Source organism: Aulostomus chinensis, chromosome 2 (assembly GCF_037954235.1).
Source record: "Aulostomus chinensis isolate RoL2024-O1b breed Wild chromosome 2, RoL_Achi_v1.0, whole genome shotgun sequence".
Taxonomy (NCBI): Eukaryota; Metazoa; Chordata; class Actinopteri; order Syngnathiformes; family Aulostomidae; genus Aulostomus; species Aulostomus chinensis.
Genome location: NC_141321.1, coordinates 21,394,262 through 21,414,526, shown reverse-complemented (window position 1 = coordinate 21,414,526; position 20,265 = coordinate 21,394,262). Strand labels below are relative to the sequence as shown.

General features: G+C 43.5%; 2 protein-coding genes across 4 annotated transcripts; one reads left to right on the top strand and one right to left on the bottom strand.

The window, feature by feature from the left end:
- The first annotated feature begins 174 nt into the window (after window positions 1-174).
- On the top strand, window positions 175-13,847 carry LOC147269403 (uncharacterized). Of its 3 annotated transcripts, none has more exons than XM_086184352.1 (18): window positions 175-303; window positions 4,568-4,655; window positions 4,807-4,940; window positions 5,020-5,098; window positions 5,201-5,224; window positions 5,337-5,390; window positions 6,380-6,529; window positions 6,670-6,733; window positions 6,817-6,860; window positions 7,209-7,334; window positions 7,716-7,864; window positions 7,960-8,068; window positions 8,461-8,583; window positions 9,712-10,302; window positions 10,379-10,842; window positions 12,004-12,091; window positions 12,173-12,263; window positions 12,353-13,847. In XM_086184352.1, the coding sequence occupies exons 3-18, from the start codon at window positions 4,849-4,851 to the stop codon at window positions 12,421-12,423; spliced, it is 2,319 nt and encodes a 772-aa protein (XP_086040478.1). In that variant the 5' UTR covers window positions 175-303; window positions 4,568-4,655; window positions 4,807-4,848; the 3' UTR covers window positions 12,424-13,847. The 3 variants fall into 3 exon arrangements, with proteins under 3 accessions (XP_086040478.1, XP_086040470.1, XP_086040486.1); XM_086184344.1 differs by lacking the exon at window positions 175-303 and adding an exon at window positions 2,354-2,511; XM_086184360.1 differs by lacking the exons at window positions 175-303; window positions 8,461-8,583 and adding an exon at window positions 2,354-2,511.
- vrk3 (VRK serine/threonine kinase 3) lies at window positions 12,393-20,103 on the bottom strand. The gene is made up of 15 exons (XM_086184373.1): window positions 20,062-20,103; window positions 19,184-19,398; window positions 18,947-19,084; window positions 18,674-18,796; window positions 18,425-18,580; window positions 17,921-18,061; window positions 17,677-17,732; window positions 17,015-17,081; window positions 16,555-16,639; window positions 16,370-16,469; window positions 16,157-16,249; window positions 15,944-16,076; window positions 15,385-15,502; window positions 15,250-15,308; window positions 12,393-15,145 (listed from the first exon to the last, which is right to left on the bottom strand). Exons 2-15 carry the CDS (start codon window positions 19,395-19,397, stop codon window positions 15,009-15,011), a joined length of 1,620 nt encoding a protein of 539 aa, XP_086040499.1. The 5' UTR covers window position 19,398; window positions 20,062-20,103; the 3' UTR covers window positions 12,393-15,008.
- Between the last annotated feature and the right edge of the window lie 162 nt (window positions 20,104-20,265).

Here is a 20,265-nt window from a genome sequence, read left to right as displayed (position 1 = left end):
TTAGTTTCCTATGCGTAGTGACAACAAAATACAGTTTAAGATTAATCTATAATGGAAATAACTGGTTACCAACAGGCATGTTGTGACGCAAAACTAATGGTCTTAGCATGTGACGTGTCACATGACTACTCATGTGGGAAGAGCCTGTTGGGGTTAATTAAAAAAATCCCTGACATTCCACTATATTTTTCAATGTTCCTTTGCATTTCCATCCCTCTGGTGCTGTTCCATTTATCACTAGAGGTGAATGTATAATGTTCATAGGCGAAATAGGAAGGCGACTGGAAGCATGGTGGACCTACGGTAACATTCTTATCTTAGCCAAACTGAGTTTATTTTTCTGTTTTTTAACCTGTTTTTCTCCACTGCTCAATTCGTCAGCAGCCCCTCAATGTCCGCGTGAAAGCCGGACCGTGATTTAAGCAGTGTCTGAAATATCAGAAATTAAAAATATAGCATCTGGTGCCACGCAGCATGTGACTAGACTGTATTTAAAAAGGTTCTAAAGAGGCTAATAGTTCCGTTGTTGAGGTCTTCGTGTTATGAGTTAAACATGACGACATAGAAATGTTGAGTCTGAGAATGATTGTGTGGGTCGGGAAGCTCCTGGTCACAGACGTTTCCTGAAGGGTTGGTTGCGTGTGCTAGTCATTCGTTAGCTACAAAAACTGGAACGTTAAAAAGAGACAAGACGGCCTTTGTGTATTCCAACAACTGTCGTTGTTTTTTGACTGCCGTAAACTAGAGTTTGTAGGGGACAGTTATTGTTCTATTTAATTCGATAATTGCCCTCCCCGGTTTAGTGTAACTTCGTGAAACGGTCCGTGGAACTGCTACACCTGAACCCACCCTACAGGCCGAACTAGGCACCCCCCGTTGACTGCCGTGGTTGTTGGAGAAGTCGGTGCTGTTTCTCCTTCCTCCCCCTCGGAAACACCGAGCCTGGTTTTTCCGTTGGATTCACCGTGGCGTCGCCAGCACAGCAAAGGCAGCAACGGAGAAAACACAGTGACAGACTGAGGGACATCCTTGTTGCCACAGCAACTAGCGGAGACTTGCTTTCCGGTTAGAGAAGGGATATTTCAAAATAAAAGCTTAAAATTTTAGCTTAAAATTTAAATTGAGACAAACTGAAGAGGTACAAACCTGCAACACGTGAATGTTCAATGTGTCCTTTTCTGTGTCCGAATTTATTCATCCAGATATGTGGTTTTGGATATCTAGAAAAGGTGCCAGCATATTGGCCAGTAAATTGTCACAGACATCTACACTATTTAACTTGCACTCCTGTCAGATCAGATCAGATTTTCTTAAAAATAGTCAGAATCTTTTGTAACCTTTGCAAAGCCAGAGACTTCACTCATTATAATCTGCTGTAATCAATTTCTTACACTGTTTGGTTTTCAGTTAGTATTGGACTTGATATAGTGATGTTGCTGAAAGTGTGATTCCTCTTGATTTCCTGAGAGGCTGAGTTCCAAGTACTTAACTTCCAAGTACTGCACTCCTACACAGCCTGTACCAAGTTCACATTTTGGGGGCTTCAGAATATTCTAACATTTAGTCTCTCTTTGTAAAGCACTTTTTTTTCCTCACCACCTTTAACTATTGAACTTATCACAATTAATCAAACAATAACATATTTAAAAAAATCTTTTTTAACATCTTCAGATTTCAGTTAATCTAAATTCTAACAGCCTCTTCAAAAGCAAACAATAGCACTCAAAACCAATGTTAGCATCCTTATGGAGCTATATACATATGGTTATCTATGCAAATAAAGATTATTACTATAGTTGTTGTGGTTACTATTATTGTACAGACTTAAAGTAGAAGACAGATTAAAGTTGCATTTACTCTTTTTTCTTTTCTCGTTTTAATCTTTGACTGATCGGGCTACTTTGGCAGCACTCGATGTGTTTATACAACCTTAATACCCCATAATAAAGTATTTTCTTATCTTACCGCTTATCTTCTTACATGACACTTGTTTTTCCTTTATTTTAGAGAACATACGTCTTCATTGAAGAGCATTTACTCTGTTTTGACCATTTGTCTTATCTTAATTGAATGTCCATCAATAGATTGATTGTGAAACAATCTTGAACAACCTTGGGATTTAATGAAATCAGTGTTGATGATAAATCACAAACTCCTCTGGATCCCTGTAACCTATATTTTGTCACCAACTTCTTAAGTGCGTGGCGTTTAGTTTGATCATTCATGTTTCTTTTCTGATCAGTTTTGGACAAAAATACCTTAAAATACTCCCCATGTTAGTCGTCGCTGTACCTGTGTTTTGCAATTCGTGACTAACATGACGTGCTTTTATACTGAAAACTCTCAGCCGGAAGTCATTTTGGGCGACTGCTTGGTGGTTGTGGACAAAAAAAAAACTGCGAAATCAAGGAGAAGGACAGCGCCCAGAATAACTCCGCGAACTGTGTGGAGCATCGTGTTGGAAATGGGACTTGGGTGTTTCTCTCCGGGCTGTCGGACTGTTAACCCGAGGTAGGAGGCGGCGGCTTTTGTCGCCAAGGTCACAACACAGATCCCGTTAACGTTTTCCTCTACATGGGCGACGTGAAGTTGCTTTGCTGTGATGTTGTCGGAATGCTCGTCGTGGTTGTCTTTATTTCCCTTTTCCCCCCTTGCGGTTCTTGTGTTTGTAGTGTCTTTTGGGAGGAGCGGACGTTGGGGGTCCGACTCTGACCAGGAGAGGACTTTTTAGTCTGGCCTGTGATGAACTACTGGAGTGGGATAGAAATTTTGGCTCGCTACCGCTTTCCCCCAAGTTTGGGCTCCATCCTCAGCCGTTAGCTGGAGTGAAGCGCCCGGCTGTGATGTGTTGATCCGTCTAAGTGGCCTGCTGCTGCCGCCGCCGGGTTAGCTAATCCAGTAATCTGGAGGTTGCAGATTGTTGCAACACCATTCCCCTTCATCTACCTCCTCTTCCTCCCCAAACTCACATAGTGTGGAGGAGTTGTTTATTAGTCTCCCATTAAAACACAGCACACAACCCGAAAAATGGCCTTCTCTCCTGGTTTGATATGATGAATTGAGGTTTGGGTTGCTGGCCAAACTAAAGATATCCCTCCATGGTGGGAACTAACTTGTGATATCCACATGATTTCTGCCATTATATACTTGAGTTTATATCTCCAGTGAACAGTTCATTCAAAGTTGTGTTTTGTTTTGTTTTTATTCACCAGGCAATAATGCAACACATTCTCCAGACTATTGTTTTTTTTTTTAAAAAAAAGCAAAGCAAATTTCTTAAGGTCTTCTCACATATAGGCAAGGCAACAGATTCTATGCAATAGTACATGCAGTGAGTGCATGAAAGGCTTGTTTTCAAACAAAACTCCAGTCTTGTGAGGTGATTAGAAACAGTGTCGTCTTTGTTCGCTCTACTCAGGGGACAGCATTAATCCAGCTAATGATCTCTGATGTTGGGAAAGGGATAAAAGCACATCTTGCACAGAGAACCTGCTGATTGTCACTCATAATTATCTGCCTGTGTGTGGCCTTCATGTACATGTACGAGTGTGCGATGATACTGTTGTATGATGCTGTTTCAAGCTGCGCAACTATGAATTCTCGGTGTTTTTGCAAAAAAGTGGGTGTTTTATCCGAAAAGTCTCTTTAATATGGCACAGTTTTCTTTGCCATGTAACCCTGACCGCCTCCTGTTAATCCAGATTAGCGGTTTAACCTGCACTGGAGTACCCCAAGGCAGGCCCAAGTTCTCACTGTGTGGTGGGTCAACGGTGGTGTTGATCATCATATGTGTGTGTGTGTGTGTGTGTTTTACTTCAGCAACAGGTGGAACATGATGCCATCTGTTATAAAAATGTCTGGTTTCTCTCCTGGTTGTGAGTTCAGTGTAGAACAATGCTGAGCAGTTGCCACCAGTTGCTCTGTTGTGTATTGGCTCATTCATAGATCCCATGTGTTAATATGGGTTTGGCTCTTGCTTGACAGATTAGTTTGGTTTAAGACTATAATCTCTCTTCTGACTAGCTTAGCTCAAGCACGACCCTCTCGCTACCATAACCGTTTCCTCTGATCACACTAATCTGCACGTTAAAGTAGGAAAGGGTCAGTTTTTACGCACATGGCAGGTTTGTTTTATATGCCTGAGCCAGTCTTCTGTATAGAATTTCCTGTGTAGAGTCAAGCTATGAGACTTCCTGTTCTCTGGATATGGAGGTGGAGTGTGTGTGTGTGTGTGTGTGGGGGGGGGGGGGGGGGTGGAGAAGAAGGGAAGGAAGGGGAAGAGAAGCAAAAGCAGACCGTGTGCTCCCCACTGTTGTCAGTGGTGGCCACTGTGGTTGCTGTGAGCATGTCGCTCCACGTCTCCACTGAACAATGTAGGCAGAGAGAGGAAATGGAAGAGTGCTGTCTGTCCTCTATTGTTTCCCCCTGCTTCCTCCATGGACCTCTATCACTATCAGAATCCTCTGTAATGGCTCACTGGGAGAAATGTTCCTGTCAGGTGCAGCGACGTCTGAGCGGAAAAAAGGGACATTTTCTACTCTAATGTCTCCTCTCTGCATAATTACAGGACATGTCCTTTGGTTTGTTAAAGTCACAGCGCTACAGTCGACTGGCCCAGCATGCTACAGTAGTGACAGTGTCCCTCCAGTCAGCAGGTGAGCAGCAGCTCTGTTGGTCTGCTCCCCTGATGCTCATGTTGAATGCTCTGTTATCGCTCTGATCATGAAGACCTAAGCAGCAGTGATCCCTATCTCTTCCCCTCTCTTCCTCACTCTCTCTTTCTCTCTCTGCCGTTCCCTCGCTCAGCACTGTTTGATCCAAGAGAAACGTGCCTTGTAAGGAAGCAGGATGTTCACAGGCTCCACCAAACTGCCACCCACTAAAACCCCCCAGCCTGAGCGGCTGGATGAAGTGTACGCTGCCTTACGAAGAGGCTTACAGTGAGTACGCCCCTTCTAGCCTCTGCTGGGTTTTGGGTGTTAAAATGAAAAGGTAACAGCGATGGGTGTTTGTTGTCAGGTCGTACCTGCAAGTCCACCAGCTGGAGCTGGACAGTCTGGGTCAGCAGATCAGAGAAAACAAGAGGAACGGTCGTTTGGTGAGAGCTCGTGTAGTCAGACCGGTCACGCTGGTATCGACTGTTCTGATCTGGTCTTGTCTTCTTCAGGATGTTAATTTGAATTTTTGATTTTCTTTGCAGGGCTCTTTGTATGAGCAGGATAAGGTGAGTTTCAGTCACACCTGCTGAATATTGTTGTGAGCTCTGTATAATGTAACAGTGTGAAGTAAGTTTAAGAATTCTGTTTGTTTGTTTTTTTGTTGTTGTTTTGGTGTAGCAAGTGAAAGCCATAGAGAGATTCATGCGCCGCTTGGAATTCCACCTCAGCAAGGTGTGTTTGTTGTGTACAGTTAAATGAATAATTTTATGAGTTAAAGCAGCTGTCACCAACATTTCCTAACTAAAGATCACTGCTGATGTCATCAGTGAAAGGCGAGATATGTCGGCTCAAATATGTCGGCTCAAATTAAATAAAAATTATATACGTGTGCGTGTGTATATATTCCCCTTAAAGTATAATATTTATTTGTTGATACAAATATAAGAATAAAAACATTTAAAAAAAAGGATAGAGATCGCATTTCTATTTAGGGTGGTAAAATTAAGAAGTTGGAGCTTGTAAAACTCCCTGTGGCTGGTTAAATCCAAACGCCATTCAGAAAACAAGCATTTGTAAAGTATTTGATTGTCACTTTGTGGAAAGATATGACACAACTTGAATTCCTACTTGTGAAGAATTAGCTTGATGATGTCTTTCCTTCGGCTTCATGTTGACCCATTCATTGTGATTGAATCACAGCAAAATCTAAATTGGAAGCAGCAGTTTTTCTGACATAGTTCCTGGAGATATCTATGAAACCCACCAGGACTCTCACACCGTCACCACTGCTGCTCAGAATGAGTCACTTTTCCCATCATAACTCATCCTTTATCACCCTTCAGATGACATGACAGTGTTGAGTTTTGTGATGGTTATTTTGTTCACGGTAGATGACAAAAATATACCAACTGTATGTCTACGGTACGTGAAGGTTTGTTATGTCCTTCTGGCGTCCATAGGTTGGTGACAGCTGAGTTAATGGTGCACTACTGAATGTTTGTGCTGTGTAATGTTAAGTGGCTCTCTCAACTCTAAACGAATGTTGAGGTTTGTAAATATGTGAACGTTGCTAACATTTTTACCACAAGAACTTGGTGATAATATGTTCATGGGTTTCCTTCCTCTTTCGCCTCAAAACACAACTTGTGTGGCTTTAATCAACACATAAAATGCTTTAGGTATTAAAAGATAATTAAAACTGATTATCCTTCTGTTGGAAGGTGGAGGAGCTCTATGAAGCTTACTGTATACAACGGCGGCTGCGAGATGGAGCCAGTAAAATGGTGGCGGCCTTTAACTCCGCCACTGGCAGCAAGGAAGCAAGAGAGAGCCTGAGTGAAGCCAACAAGGGTTACAGGGAATGTACGGAGGTATGTTAGTGACCTGAAGTCAGTACTGATGGCACCAGCATGTGCAGCGGCTGAGGAGCTCTTTGATCTGTGTCGTCTGTTTTTGTGAGAAGAAATCAGCACTGCTCCTGTTACCTTCATCTGTATCTCTGTCTGTGCAGCACATGTGTTCACTCGAGAGTGAATTGGAAAGTCAGATGGGAGAATTTCATGTCAAGATGAAGGGTGAGTCACTTTCTTCCCTTGTGAGTTTCGATTCCTTCTGTCAGAGCAGTTCTTCTTTTTCTAACACACTTCTGATGTTTCAGGCCTGGCTGGTTTTGCGCGGCTGTGTGCTGGTGACCAGTATGAGGTAAGAACCACAGCAGCGAAAATTTGGATGTGTAGATGGGTGACAACTTAAAGACACGGGTGGAGAAACTCCTGCAATGAGGGGATGGCTCCCGTGGGCTCGTCCCAGCCGCTATCCTCTGTAGTGATGGGAGTGGCCTCCTCCAAGATGATGATGGTGTGAATCAGTTGTGGCTTTAGTCATCAGATCTAATTGAACACTTGTGAGAGATTTTGGACGGATGTGAGAGAATTCTCTCCACCACATCAACAAAACACCAAATCAAAGATTAAAAAGTTGTTTTAGTGGCTAGTGGGTCATGGGTCTGTGTGTCCACACTTTCACGCTGGCTATTGTCTACTGTGTTAGGTCCTAATGCGCTACGGGCGGCAGCGCTGGAGGCTACGAGGCCGAGTTGAGGTCAGCAACAAGCAGATCTGGGACAGCGAGGAGTACATCTTCCTGCCTCTCATCACAGAACTGCTGTCAATCAAGGTAATGACATCAGGACCCACAACTGCTGCAGGCCCTACCACAGAGAAGGTTTTCAGTACAGAAGCACTCATGCATCATGTCTGGTCTCTGAAAGTATCACAGCTGTGTCCTGCACACTCATGACACCTTGCAGGTGTGAAGTCCAGATCAAAACAAAGGCAGCATTCCAAGATGGGTGACATCTGACCCAGAAGTACTGATACTCATGTAATAAATAGTTTACTAATTACATATCTTGTAAATTATATTATTAAAATTATTATTTTGTAAGAACTGTTCCTCGCCAGTATTTATTGTAATGTTGTGTAGATCTCTCTCTTGATCTTATGTGAGGTGTGTGTGTGTGTGTGTGTGTGTGTGTGGGTGGGTGTTTGTTTTAAGGTGACAGAGCTAAAGAGTCTGGCCAATCATGTGGTGGTGGGTAGTGTGTCTTGCGAAATGCTGGACTTGTTCTGCCCGCTTCCCCAGACGCTCGCCGTAGATATCAACGACCTTGGAACAGTTAAACTCAACTTGGAGGTCACCTGGAGGTACTTGAACCTGCGGCTCACACCTCAAACAGTCTCACTGTGGTTACACAGAGTGTTTATTCAGCTGCTATTTCCCTTCTGTCCTTTTGTTTCAGTCCATTTGATAAAGACGACCAGACATCATCCACCAGTACAGTTTCCAAACGTCTGCTGTCCAATCAGAGCCCTCCTGACACGCCCTCCATGCGGGAGCAGGTGTTTTATGTGAGTCAACACGAAAGAACAAATCTCAGCTCAGTTTGACGGTTCATCACAGTAGACGAGTCTCTTATGTCCTCATATTCGGTGTGTACTTGCCTCACTGATGGCTGCTGTTACTTTCATTTCATTGGCTTGTTCTGTTTCAGCTGCTCCCCAACTGCTTTGTCTGTAGCAGTAGCACTGATGTGTGTGAGGTTATTCGCAGAGGACTGTGTGTGAGGTCATGTGGTTGTGGGAGTCGTGTGCCTAATACGACTCAAGCGAGTCCCGCAGTGAATGACGGCAGTTGTGGGGTGTGTGACAGCGTGTATGAGCGGAGCTGCGGCCCTTGTAGCTGTTTAATAGTGGTTGAGTAGTGGTCCAATATGTCCCTCCTCTTCCTCACCTACCTGAAGAGCATGCCTCATGGCGGGGCCAGGCAGAGCCGCGGGCTGACGGAGGCCTTCCACAACCTGGTGACCGACAGGACCGCTTCCTTACGTTGTGAATGGAGCCGTACATCCACCTGTTTACAGTCGGTGTGTGGGACTTAGCTGTAGTTCTAGAGCGAATGAAGGATTTATAAACCTAAAAATCCCTGAGATGATTCATTACGGACAGTTAATTTCCAATACAAAAGCATTTTCATCAATTAATCATTGCTTTGATTGTTCATTTAATGTTCACAAAGATTTGAAAACAAATAATTTCATCACAATTTCGAATGATTTATGGAAAAAAATAAGAAAGTTGCAGCAATGCTGCTTGAAAAAGAAGCAAAAAATTCAGTCAACATGTTTATTAATTAATAATCAGTTAACTCCTAATTGCTTTGCTCTTATTTCCAATCATTTCAGGATCTCAATAGAAGATGCCCTAAACATTTCTAATTACATTGTAAAACGACAAAAATGTAATATTTGTATCCCAAATAGCTTGTGTGGTATTTGCCCTCATTAATGAAACATATTTAAATGATTTTAATGTGTCAAATGAATGTGTGCACACACGCGTGTGTGTGTGTGTGTGTAATCCTGTATGCTGCAGATTTCAGTAGTATGAAGTTCATATGTGATTAATCATGTCTGTAGACATACTTGATAAATCCAGCGGTGTCAGACTTTCTAATTCCCTTTTGAGAGCAGAAAAGTCAAACGTTAATCACCTGGTAGCAATGTCAGGAAAACCAGAGTATCACTGATTGCATAAATATCATGAGCGCGGTTTCAGTGTTTACATCTGTAAGTATAAATATTAAGTTCAGAGATGGACACTTGGCTTCACTGCACCTGTTTTCTGTGGTTATAATCCAGAATTGGCTCCTCTGTATTGCTTCGTATATCTGGCTGATCTGAGACTGTCTCGCTGGTAACAAAGTGGCGCCATGGTCCCTTGTGGAACAGATCCATTTGACACATTTTTGGCCCTGGTCATGTGGAACTTGCCTCATTGGCTCTGTGCCCCCCACCCCCTGCAAAAGACTTGACACCCACTGGATTCATCAGTTTGATCTTCGTTGTGCAACACTGCCAGTCTTGTAAATTTTTTCTTTTAAAATCTAATTTGTTAACCAACAAAACCAGTAACGTGTCTGAGTTGATGTAGACGTGATCATTTGACCTCACTCTCTGTCAGTCCATTGCCTCACTGTCTCGTTTCCTCTCTAGTCTCTGCTGAAGCGACAGGGCGAACTGGACAACGGGACAGTCTGGTCCAACTCCTCCGAGTCCTCGGATGACTCGTCTAGTCCGGCCCTGGCTCACCACGCTCAGAGGCTGTCAGGCTCCAACATGCTGCAGACCACTCTCACCAATCAGCTGTCGCTCACGCCGCACAAGTCCAGCACGTCGACGCCGTCGCTGTCATCCAACCAAGAGGAGGATGAGACCGAAGTCAACGAGGTCTTTTCTCAGATAGCTGCTGTACCCAATGGCCACCTGCAGCCCTCCTGCTCTCACAGCCAAGTGGGCGAGAGCAACCCAGACTGTACTGTGACGGACACTGTGTCTGTCCAATCAGCTGACCTCTCAGAAACCTCGGCCGAGCTGAGCGGCTCGTGCTCCGATGTTTCCTCTGTCGCTCCTGAGTCGGTTGTGGAGAGAACGGATGCGTCCGAACTTGGCACCACACAAGAGTGTATTTCAGTAGAGGAGGCGAAGGCATCACCTGAGGACTCGCCAGTACAGACTGAAGCAGAGGCTGAGGACGGGGAGGCAGGAGAGACACACAGACCGCCGCTCCAGGAGGAGCCTCCCACTGTAAGCGCCTGCATCTGAGCTCAACTGCTAACAGCTAACACGTCCGTGCTGTAAAACACCTTTGCTTTCTCTGCAGGTTCCTTTTCCTACTTCTTCTAGTTTCACTCAGGAGGTGGAGACTGCCCTGGAAAGTTTTGACTTTCTCAACTCGTCTGACCTAGAGGAGGAGGAAGAGGAGGAACAACAGGAGGAAGACAAAGGAAAGGAGGAAGAGGAGCAACAGGAGGAAGATAAAGAAAAGGAGCAACAGGAGGAAGATAAAGAAAAGGAGCAACAGGAGGAAGATAAAGAAAAGGAGCAACAGGAGGAAGATAAAGAAAAGGAGCAACAGGAGGAAGATAAAGAAGAGGAATATAAGCCGCAAGAGGAAGATGAAGGACAGGAAGATGAGCAGCAGGGGGAAAGGGAGGATGAACTACATGAAGACAAAGGAGCAGTGGAAGAAGATGATGGACAGCATGAAGAAGACCAAAGCAGCATTGAAGAGGAGAAGATGGACGAGGAGAAGAAGGACATAGACAACTTCTACTCGGGAGGAAGGTCAGTTTGCTTATTCTCTGCTCCCTTTTTTAGATGATACTAAGGCTGTCACTTTAACGCATTAATTAGATTAATTACACCGCAAATTAACGTGTTATAAAAATGAACGAACAATTAATTACAGCACACTTGAGTGGCAATTCAATGGGAGTTTTACCCAGACACAAGCATTTTAAACTTGGCCCATCGAAGGACCCGTACTTGACAGTGGCTCGTCACTTCACATGCGTCGCTGGTCAAAGTGCCTCTCTGAGACTCAGCCTTTAGATGCCCTGCCTGAGGGTGATTCAGTCAAGCAGATATGTGATTAATTACAAATCCTGTAACTAGTTAATGAATATTTTTAATCACCTGACAGCACTAGATGATACATTTCTGTAGTTTCCAGTTCCTATTAGACACGACCAGTAATAAAACCTTACAACGTTGGTGGAAATAGACCAAAGTAAGGGTGTAGCCTCTGATTACCTAACAGCTTCTTCTTGGTGCTGAAACCTTCACACAACATTTCCAGTGTTTCCTGGTCAGCTGCTACGCTCCGCTCCTCAACCCGGGATTCCCAGCCTGCCTCTCTTTCTTACCTGTGCACCTCCAGCTTCCCTCTTTTCCTCCTTTGGTATCCTGGTTTAAATTGATTCAGGTTAACGTTTGTCCCGCAGTCACCCTCCTCATCCTCTCCTTCAACCACGATTAGTAGCAGCAGTTTCTTCTCTAATTGTCAACAATTGTTTTTGTTGGGTGGAGTTCTGCACTGAATCTCTACAGCCAGTCAGCAAAGACGTTGTGGCTTTGTTTCTAATTCTAAAATTAAAATGTGATTATTTGAAATTGAGATTTGAGAACAAATATTATGAGCCCACATTCCATTGATATACTGTGTACCATTAGTATACTAACTTGCCCATCCAAGCATAACTTTAAAAAAACAGAACAAAACAAACCAGAAAAGGAACTCCTTAGAAGTTGATGGAAAATAAGCACATTTACCAAAAAGTAGACGGACGTTTCCAAAATGTCATTCTAGATGTAGAAGACACTCAGATCCTTGCCACCAGATGCAGCAACTGTGTCACCTATAGATCTGCTGGACAGTCTGGAACAGAAGTCATGTTTGACCTTGTTTTTTATCTAATATTGCATCTCCTTGTTGGGTGGCTGCAGTGATGAGGAGGCGGATGGTCTGGAGATCCTCATGGAAGCTCCAGAGGGGTTTAGGAACTCTGATGAAGATCGACTCTCTGAATCAGAGGTAAACTTCTGTCATGGCCACTGGTGTGACTGTGTGTTACTTAAACGCAAGTTTAATTCTTAAAAATCCAATGTTGAATAGGAGTCCATGGTGGAGGATGTGCAGGACTTGAGCCAGGTGGAAATGCCAGAGGATGAGGAGGAGCACAGCGAGGAAAAGGGAGACAAATGCGGTGAGAGAGGCTCGCTAGTAAACAGAACAGTAGTCGATCATGTGCTAACAAAACTGAGTGAATTTCTTCTTTTTATTTGAATCTTCCAGAAAACAACACATCAAAAGACCAGCCGGAGCGTCCCTCCACTCCCAGCCATCTGGCCACGACGGTCTTCTGATGACACAGTGGAATCATAGCTAAACCATTTCTCGTCTCTAACCTGCTCGTCTCCCCTTCAACCGGGGTTGGATGTGTTGAGGACGCTCCACCCATCGCTCTGACAAACAAGCTCTTCCATTATAATGGAGTTTGTGCTCATTTTTGCCTTGTTCTGATCAAGAACAATAAACCTCTGGGTTTCTGCACCTCGGTTATGGCTGACCCCACTCACATCCCTTTAAAGCCCCTGAATCTTTCAACGCCATCATGTTGCCTGGATGTTAGTGGAAAACCACTTCGTTTACATATTCACTAACTTTACCTGCCATGTCAAAATCCAGTGTCCAAAATGTAAACATTTCAAGAACAGCTAAAAGCAAACGGTTTTCTATTATTGTTTTTTTTGTGGCTTCATAACGTTTATTTAAGTCATCTAATAGGTTCAGTAGACTCCATTTCTTCATACAATCATTCAAAGGGTTGAAAGCGCGGAAAGAGACAAAAGATGAGTTGCGAGGTTTTCTAAACTATCAGTATTTGTGGACTTTTTATGATTTGCAGTGTTAACACAGCCCAGAGCTCTTAGGAGAGACTTCATGAGCATGTGATGTTTGTCTTCAGATTATCATCAATGTGAGCTACAGGGCTCTGGACATGAAGTCACTTCCCAAGCAGGAATGTATCCTGAAAACCTACAAGATCATTCACAGTAGTCTTCAAAACGATGAGAGTCCAGATGTTACATTTAACGTCCAAAGCAACTCCAGGACTCGTGCTGCCTTACGACCAGAGTTACACTTGGAAATCATATCAACACTTGAAGAATAGGAGTTGCTCTTAATGTCATACAAGCAGTTTGCAGTGTAAAAATATATTTAAATGTGCATGTGTAGCTGCCTCACACTGCCAGCATGTTTGCGTAAGCTCAACTGCTCAGTTTAGGTGTGTAAGCTACGTTCCAGTTGGAGAAGCCATCAGGCGGGTAGCTGCATCCAAAAAGCTGCCTCACTGGGGCGCTGTAGTCCTTCAGCATCTCGCTTTACGTTGATCTACAAACGCCTCTTCATTCAGAAAGTGCCTCGAGAGACGGATGTACGGTTTTAAACAGCCACAAGAGAAGAGATCAGGCAAACAGTGTTTATTTTCTGAATTACTTTAAGAGTGTTCACAATAAGAGATATTTACTGTTTCATATAAAGAATTGTATATGTCTTGAAATGTCAAAATGTTTTATGTTCAGAAATGTTCAGACTTTATAAAAGTTTTCTTTCAAATGAAATTGTGTTTTTGATTGTATCTTGAAGTGTTTTTCTTTGAAATATGTATTTTTATAAAGGGGATTCTGTACATCAGTTGGGATTTTTCTCCATACAGAGCAGCCACACTACAGGTGCTTTGGGACTTTTCAATAGCGAAAAACTCTAAGGCACTTCTTTTTTTTTTTAACAAAAACACACATCCTGTTTATTTCAGGTAAATTTGTTTGTGCACGCGCGTGCTCGTGTGTATACGAAGTAGAGTTCAGGAGTGGATCAACACTGAGCCACATCTGTGTTTTGGGTTGTTTAGAAGAAATCATGAGCAACATCAGTACAAGTCAAAGGAAAGTCTTTCAAAGTTCATTTGCATTGGCTGTCAAACCTCTCAAGTTAAAAAAAAAAAAGTCATTAAAAGTGAAACAATCGTCCAGGTAAAATTCCGAGAACACAACAAACACTGTGACACATTTAACAATCAGTGCATTGCTGTAGTGCAATAAATCACAGAAACACACCCGGACCCCCGATACAATGAACTCAAACGTCATCCCTCTGTCAACGTGATAAAACACCTCTGAGAAAACACAGCATAATAAAAGTCCATCTTTCAATCATTACGTCTGTACAACTGTCTTTTCTAGACAGCATATTTGAATACTATTGTCACCAGTTAAAACTCCCAACTGCATAAAAAGGTTTAACTTACATTTTCCTGTTGGTCTGATTCTAATCACAGTTCTATTCAGGTATTTTGAAGTGAAACAGATAAACAGTTGCAGATCCGTCAGGATTGGAGTTCTACACACACACACACACACACACACACACTAAAGCAGGACGGGAAGAGAATGCACCAGGAAAGAGTCGGTCAGGTAAACACAGATGCTACAGATGTTAGGATATGAAATGCTTATAAATCAGCTTAGAGGATGGTTTATGAGCAATGGGAGGGTTGTAATACGTCAGTGACATGAATGATGTGTTTGGTGAGCAACACTCAATGTAAAAAATAATTCTTTGTTTACGAAAAAAAACCTCACAGGACGACTGAGTTTGTGATCAACTGCTGACACAAGTGAGTACTTGGAGCAGCTGCAGCTGAAAACAGGAAATTAAAGGTGCAAACATGTCTCGACAGTGTTCCAGATGTGTTTTGCCTGAAGGAGGGCTTGGCTCTTGTTGAAAATGTAAGAAAAAGAATATGAGTGTCCTTCTCATCAGAAACATTCAATCATTCATCCGCTTTCCCCTCCAGTCTAAAAACAAAATATCTTCAGAAACAGCAAGGAGCGAGTAGGAGGAGCAGAATGTGCAGTGCCGCGGGCTCTCGTGTACGTCTCCTCACCTAGAAGCTGAGCGGCTGCTCCAGCGACCCCCCCAGCTGTTCTAACGCTGCGCTTAGTCCAGCCTTCAGCTCCGAATAGTCGGGCTGCTCTGAGTACTCCAGAGCCATCACAGCAGTCAGGTAGCTTTGAAATGCACCTATGACATCCCACACACACACACACACACACACAAACACACACACACACCCATTAGAAAAGAATGATATCTCACTTGTCATGTTGTTTATTATAATTACTCACTGGACACTCTCTTCTTGCCAAAGCAATGACGCAGCAGAGCAGGAACATCCTCCATAAACCTAAAATAAGAGCTTTTCAAAGTAACTTTATCCACAAAGTTGAATGTAACACGATGGTGTTTTGCGACTCTCTCACCTCTGTTTCTGAGTGGCCACCTGACTCGGCTCAGTGAGGGCCGTCCATGGCAGCGTGCCTGTGTGCCAGCGCAGCATGCAGTAGCCCAGGGACTGCAGGTCACTGCGGCGAGACGGACCTAAGAGCAGATAACGCATGTGCACACACGCGCGCGCGCACACACACACACACACACACACACACAAAAAGAGTTATACCTCAGATGCTCAATCCACCTAGTCCTTTTAGTGTTTAACATCAACAAATGATGCAGTGACTCTGCTTAGAAAGTCAAAAAAGCAGACATATGAAGACACTTGAGAAGACGAACTTGTGATTATGAAGCCAGATGGTGTGTGGGAGGCGAGCGAGTGTTCTGCCTACAGTCTGATCTGGCAGGGCTGCATTTACAGTGGAACAGAGTCATTGTAGGAGGGCTTTCTGGCTTGGGATGAGTTCAGTGGGAAACATACAGACAAACTACAGTTCCAGCTTGAATAGGTCATCTAACTGGACTACTGTTGAACTGGGGAAGAACCAGTTTATGACTAATATTATGTAAACGTCACAACCAGCTCACCTGCTCCTTTATGGGCATCCAGACTGATGAACTCAACGGAGCCCTCGTGTGCTGTTCTGCTGGCTTCACGGTACTCGGCGTGTTGTCCACTCGGACAGTACCTGAAGGCATGGCAGTATCCTACAAGGTACACCTGAACACACACAGTGGTCAGCAGGAGAGAAAATTCAACCTTGGCCAGTTTTTATCTCTTAATTTATATCCACATCTCACCAGTGATTGTTCTCCTTTGCTGATGTAGATGTTTTCTGTGTTAATGTCAGCATGAACGTACTCATTTGAATGGATGTACTCCAGCACATCTAACTGGGAGGAGAAAGGAACGTCACCATTGGTTGTTGCATCAGTGGAATAAGGTTTTTAAATGACCCTACAGGGGTTTGCGAATACGTCTGACAAGCTCCAATGTGATTGGAAGATGCTCACGATTCTACAGGCCAGCTGGACAACAGCTTTCTCAGGCAGAAGTTCATCATCCTCCATGACAGACTGGAGAGACTTGCCCATGTAGGGAAAAATCAGAAACCTAGAAATGTACCACACAAAGCAAAACTCAGGTCGTATGAGATGCCTGCTTAGAGTAAACAGTCAGTGACATCGCTCTCACACACCTGTATGAGTCTGCATGAAGTCCAAAGCCAACACAGGAAGGAATCCCCAGGAAATCCATCTTGTTTTGCTTGATGTACTTTTCCACTGGAGAGAGAGAGAGACAGCGCAATCGTTAATGTTGGAGGACGATCCTGTCATTTATGGTCATCAGGTTGGCCCAATGCCATCAGCGAAGCTACGAGCGATGCTAGCTGTAACGTTACGCCTCTGACAAATCCAAATTGCCTCTTGAATGACAAAAAACTACTCAAACAGATTAATAAATGCCTAACATTTTACTTCTCATGCAGTGATAATCATCAGACAAATGAGAGTTCTGATGAAAACTTACTGTCATCCTCAATAAATAGAAAGAGTTAGTTAACCCATTGTCTTAATGACTTAGCACCTGCAGCTTTGGAACTAAAAGACCAGCAGACTGAGGTGTAAAGCTGCAAAGAGAACAAAGTGAATCCTCACCAGACGATGGTTTTGCAGCTCTCTGTAGAAAATTCTGTTCATTGAAGATCTTTCCATCTTTAGCCCCCTAATTAAATTAAAGAGTAGACATTTGTCACACGCAGGGAAACTGATGAAGTGATGCTTTGAGAAAAAAAAATCATCCAGGTTTTGATAAAGAAGCTCCTGTTTAGGAAAGAACAGAGTGCAGGCTGCAATGTGCAACAACAGCTGCTCATTGGCTTTCAGTGATGGGATGTAACAACACATTTTGTCACTAGAGGGCACTGTGGTCACCTCCGCCAAGGAACCTTCAGCCAAACACAATGCTAGAAAAAAAGCCATCTTTCACCACCATGTAAAAGGGATCTCTGATACCTTGGCCCATGCTACAGCCCATGCTGCAACTTTAACGCCAGTTGCATGGAAACTTAATGTCAAAAGTTGAGCTGCTATTTCCAGCAGAGTGGAACACTTATGGTAGACTGTCTCGCATAACATCATATTTTCATGAGTATTTCCTTTATTTATACTTGAGACAGTTCACAATGGAAAAAATGCAACTAAATATATCATAATCAAGTACATTCTCACAGGATAGTCCACAGAAGAAGAAGAAGAAGAAGAAACTATACTCCTCTGGATAAATACTGAAAAAATGTTACTGGGTTTTGAGGACTTACCAGTTTGAGGATGTGATCTGGTTCCTTGGGATTGGGTCGTGTCACTTTATGCAAAACTGAAAAAAGACACGAGGGTAAACCAATCACAACATCAATTTAGAATCAATCCGTAATAAACAGTCATCAGCAGGCAACAGCCACAGTTTTGAAGGATGGAAGACGACTTCAGCAAACGACTTGAGATGTCAGAGTGGTGTCGAGAAGCGCCTGAAATGCGTGCCATGGCTACATGGCTGATTTGTACCTTGGTAGATGAGCTCTGTTGCACTCTGACTGAGCAGTTTCATCAAGATCCACTTCTTGCCGGTGGTGTCTGTCAGCTCCTCGCCCTCCTGCAGCGGCTCCACAGCAGACGCGTGCTTGGCCTTCTTGGCTTTACTCTTTCCTATGTTCATTCACACAAAAATGATGGAACGATTGTGTTACAGAGAAAACCTGAAATTTCTCTTTAATAAGACGGTGATGCACAAAATAAATACAAGAGGAGCTTTGATTTAACACTGTGGCAGAGCTCATCATTCCTGAATGAAAGTTTAACAAAATCTCCATTTGATTCATCAAGACCTGGCTGACATTTGCATGAGGACTGAGGACCTCTTCCCTCAATGTCATCCTCTTTCAAAATACTCAGCTGACGAAATGTATAAAATGAAGACATGCACTGGACTTGGCTTTACATCGTCAAAACCTGTTAAACCCCCAAAACAGGAAAAGTTAATTAACGAAGAAGCATGAAGGAGTCGCTTACCTTTAACAGGAGATCTGGAGCTTGGTGAGGACACCGGGGCCGCAGGAGAGCCATCTACTGCTGATTCCTCTGCTTTCCTGATCGTTGTAGGAGTCACGGTCTTCCCTTCTTCCGCCAGTGTCCCAGAAAGTCTGGAGAGCTTTGCCTTTCCCCTGACTACAGACACATCCAACCACATGATGGATGAGAGAAGACATCAGGAGATGAAGAACAAAGAGCAAGGTGGTGAATGTGTCAGACTGAGCTCACCAGTTCGAGGGGATTTTACAACAGAAGCGGATGGAGACTTCATGTTTGGCTCCGACTCTGCGTCATGTTTGAAAGACACTGTGTGCTTCCTTGGAGAAGACATCTGGCATTCAACACTGATATCTGTCGAAACAAATCATAGTGTCACATATCACCAATTCATGTAGCACAACACCAGCTGTGATAACACTGATGCTGGCTCCACCATCAGGAAGCTTTATTCCACACAGCAAGTGTCATGAAGGCAGGTTGCTTCCACACTACTGAAGTTACCTTCCGTCCTACCATCTCCAAAAGGTGTAGCAGCATCTTTGAGGTTGAATTTGACGTCTTTGTCAAAACGAAGGGAGTTGCGTGTCTTTCGGAGAGCAGGACGAGGAGACACAGTGCTTGTGGTTAAATATGCCTGAGCTATAAAGAAAGAAAAAATACAACTTTACTATGTGTACAACACAAAAGACTGACATGAATAACCTCTAGTAATGCTATTATGATTGCAAAGACCCTTACTCTCTGTGGGCTCACAACATGTGCTAAAAGCTGAGCAAGTTCTCACTGACACTGCTGCTTCATCTTTTCTGAGGAGGGAGGGACTTGGAGACAGAGTGGTGTCCAGTGGTCCAGGGTCATCCGCAGGACAAGGAAGCTTCTCCCCACAGGATGGACAAAATTTAAAACCAGGCTGCAAGTTTGTCCCACACTGGGGGCAAAAACGGAAAGGCATTCTGCAAGGAGAAACACGCACAAAAACACCATGAATAGTATGTTTCTCTCAAACTAATCCTGGAAATGTGCTAACAGATAAACACAGCCTCCTCAGTGACGTATGCACATTCTCACGAACCCCCTGGTGTCATGCTCGTGCTTTAATGTAAGACGGTTAGCAATAGCCAGCATCAACTGTTCCATTTAATTTACCCAAATTATATTCAATGGATGCTGGTACTGACTATGTGAATGTCAGCATTAACACCGGGATTTCGCTTCAACTCTTTTTACAGCTTTCAAGTGACATTACGCATCGTATTCGAACTTCGACAATGATTTATGTCTTAACGGTACAGCAAGATTTTAGCTCAGTGAAAACACCGAATTTCGGAATATCTAGGCTGAAAATAAGCAGCAATTTCTCACAACGGATAACTAAACTCATTAGTCACACAACACAATTTCTGTCATCCATTAACTCAATTCGACGTGTCAATTTCCGGAAGAGCTAGCTAGCAAATATCGAAGCAAAACTTTTTTCAAAAAAAAAAAAAAGACAGGAATGTTCTTGAGTTTTCTGGTGTTGAGGCTTGGTTGGTGACAAGAACAACTGCCTGTGTAAGTAAATCTGATAAAACCATTCTAAAATTAGCCTAACAAGTCAAATGTGACTCCGATACCTTCCAAAACACTCCTCCACAGTTCAGGCTCAGTTGTCTCTGTGATCATTTTTCTTCATTGGAAAACATTCCTGTCTTCGGCGCTGGGCAGGAACGTACTACCCCCTACAGGACACGAGGGAAACTGCAGCAAACTGTAAACCAAGATTTCAAGCGCTTTCATCAGTTCCCCGACCACGACTGCAACTTTTCCTGTTACGTGTC